This window comes from Glandiceps talaboti, chromosome 5 (genome assembly GCF_964340395.1).
Source record: "Glandiceps talaboti chromosome 5, keGlaTala1.1, whole genome shotgun sequence".
NCBI lineage: Eukaryota > Metazoa > Hemichordata > Enteropneusta > Spengelidae > Glandiceps > Glandiceps talaboti.
This window is the reverse complement of record NC_135553.1, coordinates 24138061-24152166: the sequence shown is the minus strand read 5'-3', so window position 1 is coordinate 24152166 and position 14106 is coordinate 24138061. Positions and strand designations below refer to the sequence as shown.

Here is a 14106-nt window from a genome sequence, read left to right as displayed (position 1 = left end):
ATATGTTCAAATGTAACCAATTCCTTCTTAAAATAATAAAATTCTCTTCCATCAACCAATCTGAAAAGATCAACTTCATACATACTTTCGTGTAACATCTTGCGAATTTGCATGATGAAATACTCCGCAATATAAAGACGGTATAACCATATGAGTATTAGACTGGAGCATTAATTGGCAATTTAGACGATAAGCTTCAATATTACTCCAATTACTAGTGTATATTCGATGGGTTTAATTTACTACAGCACTGTTTCAATACGCATGGGGTTTCAACATAAACTTGACCTTTGAGAGCCCCAGTCTGTAATTACGTGTTCTTACCCTGGGATTCCAGACTTGGTCCAATCACTCAGCTACCTACGGCTTGTAAGAGCGGTATCTGGAACAACTTGTGTATCAGCTTGGTACGCTAACGTGGCAATCGATCCTAATGGCCAAATAAGTTCAACACTTGGTCACCTCATCATAATGTCACCTGAGTGGTGAGGTTATCACTAAACAAAGGCATATTTTTCATAAACGCTAGGAGGCGCTCTTTGACAACACCAAGCTGCTACTAGACGATCTCAGAAGTCACATTATATCATTATATGAATGGGGTTCATTGCAATTGAATCCTTTAATGGAAAAACGTTTACAACTTTAATAGCGTTGAAATGTTTACGCGATTTGTTGTACTCAAGATGATGTAACTAAATATGCAACTTTCATATTTTGTCTGTTTCTGTGATAAACAAGCTAAATATATATTAACTGACTTGTTTACTTCCGTTTTTATTTCTTCGCCACAAGCCAAAACCAGTGGCGTGAAGAATCTGGTGATTGAAATAAGCAACTGAAGTGCCTAGATTTGAATTTATCAACGTTTCGATATATATATTTCCATCTGTCTCTTATGTAGACCAGGACAACTACACAGTCTAGTGACATTGCTCCAGGCGTCATCAACTATTCCCGGGTAATTGAACTAGTCATGCGTGTTCGATGATGTAACCGTCACGGTTCTCTGATATTTTCCCTAACTCCCCACGAATATGACTTGAAACTGGTGCATCATTTAACGCACACTTTTCGTATTCTCCGAGTTTTAAGAATTTAATAATGTGAAGAAAAAAATCAACAAAAATGTGTAATCATAAATGAACTTGAAGAACTCAACTTTTGGTGAACATGTTCTCAAAGACCAATAACTTCCGATAATACATACTATTAACATGTGTTAACTTGTAGCGTACACCTTACCCGCCATTGTGTGTAGTTTGTCCACTTTCACTGCCCCCTTCAATACATATATGTCTTCAGTATCTGAATGACAAAGGGTACAATACACCGCGAAGCCGGGCTACCTTCCTATCAATGTTTGTACACGTCTATTCAAATGCCAGCAAGTATTACGACAACGTAGACGTCACAGGTCTCAATGGCAGCGCCTACCAGGTAGACACCGGTGTTAGTTCAGTGTCCATACAGGATCTAGGATGATTCTCAATTCCATGATAGTTTCTTCTGACAAACGCCTCCAATGATCGCGATTGACAGTTTCTTTAGGATTACCACAAGCTTGGACACTCAAATCACTATGTATGAAAGTGGATTGGTGGTGATTGCTGTGGTAGTGTGTATCAACCTGTTAGACAAGCTCGGAGAAGTGAACGGTAAGGTTTACTTGTACATGTATGGCCCTGATTCGCCGGGGACAACTCACATACACACACACTGTCCCCTGCACCAAGGGCTCGTTTACGACGGTACGCTATTGTATGGTGCTGGGAGAAACTAAGAATACAGTAGTAAGTGAATGGTGAATGTTGTTGTCGTTACTGGAAATGCCCTTGTAGAGAAAGGGTGCCGTGTTACAATATTTACATGTGAAAGTGCTGATTCGACTCTACGGCACTGTGAGTTATTCTTTATAAAATACCACATTACACGCAGGTAACTGGTTTCTCCATATATCAGCTCGAAAGTAAATGCTGGTATAATAATGTAGACATATTTACATACAACCATAATACATATTTGCAAACGTTGGAATGTATGGAAGGGTGTCATATTTTACTAAAGTTAAGTGTTCTTATACTATTAGATCTACTCGGTGTACTACTGGGGACTATATATATATATATATATACTATCGGGATTCTTCGTTTGGAAATGTTGCACTTTCTCTCATGCTATCACTATGTATAAACTGAACTTATTTTGGATTATTTTTACAATGTCGGTATATATATATATATATATATATATATATATATATATATATATATATATATATATATATATATATATATATATATATATATATATATATATAATACTATCGGGATTCTTCGTTTGGAAATGTTGCACTTTCTCTCATGCTATCACTATGTATAAACTGAACTTATTTTGGATTATTTTTACAATGTCGGTATGTCAGTAAACAACCTTGTACAGGAATAAATTGTTCTGTTCGTAACACTGCACTATCATAACTGTTTTAACTACGTGTTTATTCCAATAGTTGAGTTGAATTGTACAAAATATAGTTTGAAGCTAGATCATTCTAAATCTAAGATTAAAGTGTATGCATAGAGGTCTAATAAGGGTAGATTTACCTCCATGGTGTGTGAAACAACTCAGAAATTGATGTATTGTCTAACAAGTCCTTCCGTGACCTCAAGGTGTGAATAGCCTTTATTTATATCTCAAGGCATTGTTACCACTCGTCGTGACATACCAGTTATCCATATCGATACACGTACAATAGGTAACAGCCCGATGCGTACACTGTGTGAATAGAGTACAGACTAATCTAACACTACTATAGAACATAACATAACATAATATAGCATAAGATAAGGTAAGATAAGATGAGATGAGATGAGATGAGATGAGATAGCATAGCATAGGATATCATAACATAGCATAACATAACATAGCATAGCATAAGATAACATAAGATAACATAAGATAACAACATAACATAGAATAACACAACATAACATACATAACATAATATAACATAACATAACATAACATAACATAACATAACATAACATAACATAACATAACACAGTATTAAAGATCGAAACAACAAAACAAATCATTAAATGCCCCCGCCCAACTCATTACTCTAAGCTAGTATATATAAAATGTCGTAGTATATCAGAAAACAATTTAGCATTATACATAGACAACAAAACACAGAGCCAAGAAATAACAACACACTCAACACAAACTTATAACAATGACCATAACACCATACTCCAGTGACACATACAGTATTTATAGTTTTGAACATAACAACATACCCCAGTGACACATACAGTATTCATAGTTTTGAACATAACAACATACCCCAGTGACACATACAGTATTTATAGTTTTGAACATAACAACATACCCCAGTGACACATACAGTATTTATAGTTTTGAACATAACAACATACCCCAGTGACACATACAGTATTTATAGTTTTGAACATAACAACATACTCCAGTGACACTTACAGTATTCATAGTTTTGAACATAACAACATACCCCAGTGACACATACAGTATTTATAGTTTTGAACATAACAACATACCCCAGTGACACATACAGTACTTATAGTTTTGAACATAACAACATACCCCAGTGTGACACATACAGTACTTATAGTTTTGAACATAACAACATACCCCAGTGTGACACATACAGTATTTATAGTTTTGAACATAACGACATACCCAGTGACACATACAGTATTTATAGTTTTGAACATAACAACATACCCCAGTGACACATACAGTATTTATAGTTTTGAACATAACACCATACTCCAGTGACACATACAGTATTTATAGTTTTGAACATAACAACATACCCCAGTGACACATACGGCATTTATAGTTTTGAACATAACAACATACCCCAGTGACACATACAGTATTTATAGTTTTGAACATAACGACATACCCCAGTGACACATACAGTATTTATAGTTTTGAACATAACAACATACCCCAGTGACACATACAGTATTTATAGTTTTGAACATAACACCATACTCCAGTGACACATACAGTATTTATAGTTTTGAACATAACAACATACCCCAGTGACACATACAGTATTTATAGTTTTGAACATAACAACATACCCCAGTGACACATACAGTATTTATAGTTTTGAACATAACAACATACCCCAGTGACACATACAGTATTTATAGTTTTGAACATAACAACATACCCCAGTGACACATACAGTATTTATAGTTTTGAACATAACAACATACCCCAGTGACACATACAGTATTTATAGTTTTGAACATAACAACATACCCCAGTGACACATACAGTATTTATAGTTTTGAACATAACAACATACTCCAGTGACACATAATACAGTATTTATAGTTTTGAGCATGACAACATACTATATATACAGCACAGCATTATAACATTGAATATATAAATATACTTAGCAACATGAATGATAACACTGAACGTAGCAACATACTTCACATAGTGACCTTACTTTATGAAACGGGATATAACCAAATACTACTTGCAATGATTCAAATGTATCACATAAGCTTACAACATAACAAAATCATTCACGTAGGGATAGGAATTTGTCATGTAGAGTTTAAACTACTACATAGTTTACTCTATGTAGCAACACTACTACTTTTAATCTTGACACCATATTGCACGTACAATGACATGAAATGATATAGGAACATAATACATTTTAACAATCACCATCACTGTCTGAAATTTCTTTTGTCAATATCAAGACATTTGTAGTAAAACATCAATTAACGAATGCAATATACAGAAACAATAGTAACAAGATAACAACACCGTCAGAGTAGTGTCACTGTCACTGGGATTGCTCATAAATTAGATGACTGTGAAGGACAATCAACAGTGAAAAGGACATGGGTGGTAGATTTCATTTATTTAACTCAAACTAACAATGTATATCATAATACATGAAACTTGACTCATAATGTAATTAACATTTCAATTGTAGAGTTATTATAGGATGAAAAAGCTTGCAATAAACAATGGTGATTATACCATATCATGCACGAGCCAAGTTGAACGAAAAATGGAATAAATATACTTTGGTCGTTCTATGTCACAGCAACGCCCGTCTATGTCACTGGTTCTACTTTGTTAGATATACTAGTCAAAATGTTCAAAATTGTCATTACTTTTCATTGTGTTTCTTTGATATTACTGCCGCTGGTATAATTATGTTATTCTCCAATATTTTTCTTCATTCAGCTGGAAAATACCTAAGGGTTGTCACTACGAGTCGCTAGACGAGCAGTGACAATGGTCTCTTAGGTCACTCGTATTTTGCTTGGCTGAACGAAGACAAATGTTGGGAAATAATATCAAATTAAGATAATGGTTTGTAACCATGGTAATGACGACGTTAATGGCTGCTGTATTGACACGGGTGGTGAGATAATCGTGGTGGTTGTGTGATGGTGATGATGATGATGATGATGGTGGTGGTGGTGGTGGTGGTGGTGGTGGTGGTGGTGGTGTGATGATGATGATGATGATGGTGGTGGTGGTGGTGGTGGTGATGGTGATAATGCTGATGGTGGTGGTGGTGGTGGTGGTGGTGGTGATGGTGATGATGATGATGATGGTGATGGTGGTGGTGGTGGTGGTGGTGGTGGTGGTGGTGGTGTGATGATGATTATCATGCTGGTAATATTCAGGATTGAAGGGTTGATATTACGTTGCTGTTATTAAGTTTCCATTCTTAACTTCTTAATTTTAAGGTTACCACTGCGACCAGAATCCATGTGAAAATGGAGGAACTTGTGCGGAATATGACCCCCTGAATCCTTTCAACGAATCTATCCATACTACATACTATTGTACATGTTTACATTGTTACAGAGGAAACAACTGTCAAATACGTGAGTGGTGTTTTTTTTAATAACTGTGATATGGCAAGGAAATTCAGACCATGAGAAATTCGATACACAGGATAACAAGATAGCAAACACTGTATGCATACTACATATATATATATACAACAACAGTATACATTTGAAGGAAAAGCTATATATGTCAGATAATTAATTTTTGAACGATCTGCAGATGTATTAATCTCGTGTACCTAATTACAAATAAAATAGTGAAACAAAAGAAATCAACATGAATACAAGAATGTTCAGGTCACAGTCTCCATAAAGTCATACTTCGTCCTAACCTTGTCATAAAGATGTCAGATATAAAACAACTAAATTTATTTTGTCGCCAGATCTTTTCCAAATCAAACTGTCCTAAAATTAATCTGCAAATACATTTAGTAGTACTACCTCGATGAATTACAGAAATCACTACGCCATTATTTGAAGAAGAAAAAACACTTATTGAAAACCTCAAGGTAAAACACTGACGATATTCCCTGCGGTGGTATTTAAAAAAACAACAAAAAACAAACATTTTTCGACTTTACCAAAGAAAATCGCCACAAAACAAGTACGCCAACGAAAAATTTGGTTTGTTGAAAGTAAAACGATTTTTATGGAACGAAAACTATTTCGGTCGAATCTCCCCTCCCCACTGCAACTAAGGCATGCTTTTTCAATTCTACGTCGATCTTCTGACGTCACCCCAAATCGTCCAGCAGACATCGTGAGGATTTTGCATTTATTTTTTATTTTTAATTTATAAAACAATTTTATCATGGCTTCCTACTTGAAAAATATCTGTGAAACAAGTCTTTGTTTGTCATTTAATACATTGCAAAAAGCTAAAAAATATGTGTAAAAAGTTGTTATTGTATTTGTAATTATAATTATATTGCAATTTATTGAGTTACAAATAAGGATTTGGCATACGTTGTTTTAACATTGATTTTTCAAGTACTATATAGGAAGCCATGATAAAATTGTTTTATATAAATTAAAAAGTCCAAAATAAACATCAAATCCACATCCATATGGCCACTTTAATGCAGATTGATATTTTCCACTCAAATAATCCTATACCATAGTCATTCAAATAATCTCCACACTACTGTCAATAAGTTGTATGAAATCATCAGTCAACACAGAACCTAAAAGTCACGACTACATTGATAGGATAAATGTAAGCTTAATTCCCTGATAGATTTCAAACATAACACCGAACAGCAACATAGAGTTGCAATGGATATTTTCATAACCTTACGCTACACTTGTTGCTTTGAATTGCGCGTAGTCGACACGTAGCTATAGCCTACACGGAACGAGTCGCAAAAAACTTGTAAAGTTCTTATATCTATATGAGGACGCCCATTTTTCCTAAAGATTAACTACCAATTTACATGTTATTAAAATTTAGGCTTGAAAATTAGTTAGTTGACAGAGCTGTTAAAAAAAACAATGGTCCAAAACAAAAGAACGACCTTTTGTGATCCTTAAGGACGATCGCACAAGCTCAACGAACGAACATCGTTTGTTACGGTCAACCCCCCCCCCCCCTTCCTCCTAAACGAACATTCAAATAGTATGACATCAAAAGTTTATACATGATGTAAACTATGATGAAAAATGTAGTGGTCACACCACAATGATCGATGCAATGTAAAAACACGATTTTACACACATTAAAATACTACCCGGAAACCCAGCATCGTATCTCACATTTCGAAATAAATTTTTATCAACTTATCAACATCTCAGTAGTAAATAAAAAAGCTGTTATCATTGAAGGAGTGAAAGTTTTCCGCCGAAATTTGGTTAGAAGTGTGAAAATGAAGTTCAGCAATCGCATTGACGCCATACCCCCCCCCTCCCCTCGATCGAAGTTCGTTTATTGAGCTTGTGTGACATTGGCTAAAAACTAACACTAATGCGAGAACTTGTGACCTAGGATTGAAACCGCGGTCTTTAACGCTTTTGATTATGGAACAGTATGTGCGTTATATTGATATCTTGGTGTAGAACCAATACTTCTAGACTGTGTTTACACAGACATTATTTTCTGTATATGCTCCTATAATATCTGACAGAAAAAATATTACAAACACTAAGAGTACTTAAAGGCGTATATCAAATCAGCATTTTATTACAAAATTTCAAAAACTTACGATTGAAGAAGAACCTCATTTTGAGTAAAACACCCGTCCGCACTATTTGTGCAATATGACCTTCAAGCTTCACTTATAACGCCTGAGTGTAACTATTTCCGTTTGTGTGCGGCGTCCTACATTTTGTGTGATTAATCACTTCAAGTACATGTAATGAATTTGATAGAAGTTGAACGAAAATAAATCGACAAAATAAGGGTAAAAAGACGATGTGCATCCCTTAACATATCCATAGTAACTTTGTAACTTAGATAGTGGTATGCCGCAGCAAAAATTGCGTTAGGAAACCACTCTACTAAAAAGAATGGTATTCAAACCCCACCTAACTTAAAACAGGAGAAATGATCAATTTTGTTCTCGCGATTTTCCGGATTTCTAATATTATTTTCACAGTGAGAGGAAACAATAGATATGATGGCAATATTTAAAAACTTTTATTTGAAATATAGAGAAACTAATATTAGAAATCCGGAAAACCGCGAGGACAAATTGATTATTTGTCCTGTACCCTGTGGTCTTATCTTAGAATTAAACCAACTCATATATACTCAAGCAATTTAACAACCTTATGATAAATATGCATATCAATCTTTTCCCCATTTATGGCAAAACAACTACTCTCTTATATCAATAATAAAACTGAAGTTATAGCCAGGAGTTGATTGAGGCTGTTTAAATCTATATGTCAACACAATAATCTGTAGGCTGTGATTACATCGTGTACATTGGCAACATTTGTGGTCCATTAATTAGCCCCACCAAACAGCGGTTAGCGCACTGATTATGTAATATTTCGTTTTTTATTGAAAAAAGGGCGGGAAAAAGCCAACATAAATGCTGTAGTTCAATACTGTACACGTGTTCGCAAAAGAAGTTTCAATTATAAGAAAATAAGATACAGAAAAAATGTTAAGAAATCTTACAGATGCTCCAAAATGTATCTTTAAACAGAAGAAGAAACTAACTAACAGATTCGTGGTTGATAATTTTAAGTGCTGAGGTGTAGTCGTTATCACGTGACCAGCATGAACTCTCCATGACGTCTGAACTCAATTTGCATATTATCTATTCTCGTTAGTTCTACTTATTAAAATACCAGTAATTGATACCTCATTAGCATCGTCTGGTTAACACACTGCACGTTAATTAAAACTAGATGACGCCTAATCAAACTGTTATTGACGTGAGAAATATCTGTTTTAATTTATTCTGTCAATATGGAATTCTGATCACTATTCATGTCATGTCATATAGCCATATTCATGATATTGCAATGTCGTATCACGCAGCTCCCCTTCAAAATAAGGACCAACTCCTTTCTAATACTATTATGTAACTCACGTTTTCCTTTCAGACAGACTATGGGGGCCTTTTTCATATCGTTGCAAACATAGCTAATAAAAATCGGCGAAATGAGTGTTTTTTCCGAACTCATCTCCTTTAAAATGGATAATTACAAGTATCTGTATATAATTTGTATTTTTTTTCTGCTGGTTTTTAGAATGTATTAAGTGTATGGAGGTCACTGGAAACAGTTTAGTCCGTTATGGTTTTTGATAATTGTATGTCATATCAATATTGTGTTTGATATATTTATGTATTTTCCACTAACATCTACAGACGTAACCGACTGCGATATACAGTGCTACAATGGTGGAGATTGTATTCTTGACAATACTTGTCGACAAAGTTGTCAATGTAAAGCATGTACAATTGGTTCATTTTGTGAAACAGGTATGTTGAAACGGTCCGATAAAAATGCTCATGTTTATCCAACATACATATTTCCTCATAGACTATCAGACCACTATAGTCCCGGGTATTTGTAAGATAAACGTTGGACACTTGTATATTTATAGACCACCTTCCATATACAGAACACACTCATTGATCTATCAGCATCGCCTATAGGCAGATTTGAAGATAGGTAAATGAAGAGTGCCTTTAATATGTTACCATCTACATGTACAAACACACACGCACATACACACACGCACACACTGTCACACACACACACACACACACACACACACACACACACACACACACACACACACACACACGCACGCACGCACGCACGCACGCACTCACACAGAATTATGTGTATGTATACACATTGTAGACCATATATATATATATATATATATATATATAGTTTTGGTAGTACTGGAACTCTTTCTTGGGTGTAACTCGGAGTTTCACGCATATTGCGATCATCAGACACTGTGTCTGATGATCGCAATATGCGTGAAACTCCGAGTTACACCCAAGAAAGAGTTCCAGTACTACCAAAACTATTACGCTCTGCCACTGCGGTATAGAGCACTGTCTTAGCAGATTGATTCTCACCGAGTTATATATATATATATATATATATATATATATATATATATATATATATATATATATATATATATATATATATATATATATATATATATATATATATATATGGTCTATAATGTGTATACATACACATAATTCTGTATATATATATATATATGTATATGTATATATATATATATATATATATATATATATATAGTATATAGTAAATGTTAAATATATATGTGGGTTATGTCAACTGCCACTTTCACGGCCTTATCTCTGCCTTTTGTTTATCATTTTATACATGTACATGTTTATTAGATTTGGTTTCATCGATCAATAACTATGTATGTGTTGATCAGAAATTTGATGGCATTTTTCAAAATATAGGAGGCTAATGAAAGCAATGAGCGAGAACTGCATGACATGATGGCCGATTGCTCTCGGAAACAATGATATCGTTTTATTTTTCACATCATGTTCAAAAGCCAAGTCCTAATCTAACCTAAGGAAGGGTCAATTTAGTATATTCTGATAGCCGTTATGGTAATATTTCTGGCTATTTCAGTGGTAAGTGGTTGCGATGACAACCTGTGTCACAATGGAGGACGTTGCCAGGAAACGGGAGAACGATGTGATGATTTCGAATGCATATGCCCTAGTTGTTATCTTGGAAGAGACTGTCGAGTTGGTGAGTTTAAACAAATGAAGAATATATCCATTATGTCACTCCAAACACCATTACTCTCACCATCATCGTTAGATGTAGACCATTTAATAATAGTATGCAACTGTCATTCGAAATGGTTGTAAAGTTACTTTGTTTTATTCAGCACAGTTGTAAGTAAAATGATGTAACCACCTTCAACACCAAAAACTTGTATTTGGGTAACACAGTAAAGTCGGAAGACTTACTTCCACTGTGGTCCAAAAAGTAAAGTAACAATATATACTACAAACTCGAATACATATAAATGCTGTATAGGTGTACTCACTGTAAAAAATACTACCAAAATTCACTTTCAGACTTTCGTACAAAACCGATATGATGATGTCTTTTTAAGAATGTTAATGTTTAGAGATTTCATTGACCCTACATCTCCTATATTAATATGTAAATCATTTTATAATTCATTTTTTTTTAATTTATAAGTTATAATTTATAATTTATTAATACTGGAAGCCTGATTCAATTTGAATTCATATGTTTTGGCCTCGCGAATTATCCAGCCTGGAATTGCAACCATGAATATGTCATCTCGTACGTATTGATGAATAGAAGACAGAGACAAGTAGGCGTTTGGCCATGTACTATCTTATGCATGAGATTTCATTTAAGATATGTAACTCTGTTTTCGACCGACAACCCCCTCCTTTCTGAGTGATATTTACCAATATGTAAATCGAATGTAAATCTAATATATGATTAATTTATTTTGTGTTGTAATTTGTTGTCCATTGTTTATGCATGCCAAGAAATGTTCTTATATAAGAATACACAGACAGACAGACATAAATAGACACCAGAGAAAAGGTGGGTGGGGGTGGGCTGCAGGTCGTAGACTTAGCAACCATAGCCTCTCTAATGTCTAATCACGCTAAAGCCATGCAGTAAACACGTGACACGTATAGCAACTATAACATGTCTGAAATATGGCAATTAATTAAATCAACATAGATAGATAAATAAATAAAATAAACGTGATGGCTATGATCTATTTTCGTCCAATTTTTTTTTCAGTCGATGAAGAATGCCTTAGGAACTTTATCCCAACAATTGATCCGAACCAAACTGTTACAAACGAAACAACCACCTTAGCAGCCATGGATGGAGGTTGGTCGCCATCCAAGGAATCAGTGCTGTCTAGTATCATAGTGATTCTAATCTTTGCATTGGTACTAGTTATTATACTCTCACTTAGTGCTGTATGCTGGATGTACAGGAAATACAAAATTAATGCAAACCTTGTGGAGAAACAGAAGTTGAAAATATTAAAAATGGGTAATTATGACGTCATTATTCATATTGTCCTCAAGAATAAATGAAACTGATACAGGGTATTTCGACGTAATTTGGCCATCATTGACTATAGATTTAGGAACATTTGCACACAAATGAGAACTAGATGGTCTCAACAAAACTCAACTCAAAGGGTTTCCAAAAGTTCTGATCTGACTAGCTTTCGCCCTGAGAATCATCATATATGTTATATATACACACATTTATACATACGTAATACAATGTATCATGCAAAGACGTACTCTCTGACACACACACACACACACACACACACACACACACACACACACACACACACATACATACATACACAAACAAACAAACAAACATACATACATACATACATACATACATACATACATACATACATACATACATACATACATACATACATACATACACAATACACAATACATACATACATACATACATACATACATACATACATACATACATACATACACTGCAGACCTTTCTTAACTCCTATTTTTATCTTCCAGCATTATCTAGAGACCAAATGGTACTAGAGCTTAGTCATGGTTCGGGGGCAGAATACGAGTATAGTGGCGTCATTGAGGAGGAGACCAGTGTTGGAGGAAACTTACAGTCGAAACCCCCTGAAGCGAAGATAAAGAAAAATAATAACGCCGTAGTAAAATACAACATTTCGCCCCCAAAAGTTGTCATAATAGAAAATAGCGATGAGAATAAACCAATAATGAGAGAAGAAAATCATGTAAGACAAAATAGCCGTACAGAAAAGGGTATTGAAAATCCCCTAGTAGTACGGCACGAAGAAGAGATTCAAGCCGAAATCAATCTAAGTCGAGAAGGAAACCGTAGTGCGAACGATTTTACAGAAATAGATTTAAACGAAGACGGTAATCATAGTGTACACGATTTTACCGAGCCGACGGAACGAAAACGTCGACGGCGGAGGACATTATCTCCCGTAACTTCGTTTTCCACTGACTTTGCTAATTTGTTATCATGTTTTAGGTCTGGAGAATAAGTAGTTGTATCAAGTAGAGAGATGGTACAACGTTTTGTTTGACAAATGCAAACGTCATATGCTACCGTTCTTTCCTTGAAATCAAGAAACGTACGGCAAGAACGCTGCATTGAATGCTGTCTGTCCGATGCCCACTGTATTGAATGCTGTCTGTCCGAAGACCACTGCATTGAATGCTGTCTGTCCGATACCCTCTGTATTAAATGCTGTCTGTCCGATGCCCACTGCATTGAATGCTGTCTGTCCGATGCCCACTGTATTGAATGCTGTCTGTCCGATACCCACTGTATTGAATGCAGTCTGTCCGATGCCCACTGTATTGAATGCTGTCTGTCCGAAGACAACTGCGTTGAATGCTGTCTGTCCGATACCCACTGCATTGAATGCTGTCTGTCCGATACCCTCTGTATTGAATGTTGTCTGTCCTATGTCCACTGTATTGAATGCTGTCTGTCCGAAGACCACTGCGTTGAATGCTGTCTGTCCGATACCCACTGCATTGAATGCTGTCTGTCCGATACCCACTGCATTGAATGCTGTCTGTCCGATACCCTCTGTATTGAATGTTGTCTGTCCTATGCCCACTGTATTGAATGCTGTCTGTCCGAAGACCACTGCGTTGAATGCTGTCTGCCGCGGTCGGATCCGACACCCTCTGTATTA

General features: G+C 35.3%; 1 protein-coding gene across 1 annotated transcript; it reads left to right on the top strand.

The window, feature by feature from the left end:
* Positions 1-1423: 1423 nt before the first annotated feature.
* LOC144435868 (uncharacterized) lies at positions 1424-13701 on the top strand. The gene is made up of 6 exons (XM_078124507.1): positions 1424-1658; positions 5781-5921; positions 9704-9817; positions 10980-11102; positions 12153-12413; positions 12932-13701. Exons 1-6 carry the CDS (start codon positions 1526-1528, stop codon positions 13441-13443), a joined length of 1284 nt encoding a protein of 427 aa, XP_077980633.1. The 5' UTR covers positions 1424-1525; the 3' UTR covers positions 13444-13701.
* The last annotated feature ends 405 nt before the right edge of the window (positions 13702-14106 follow it).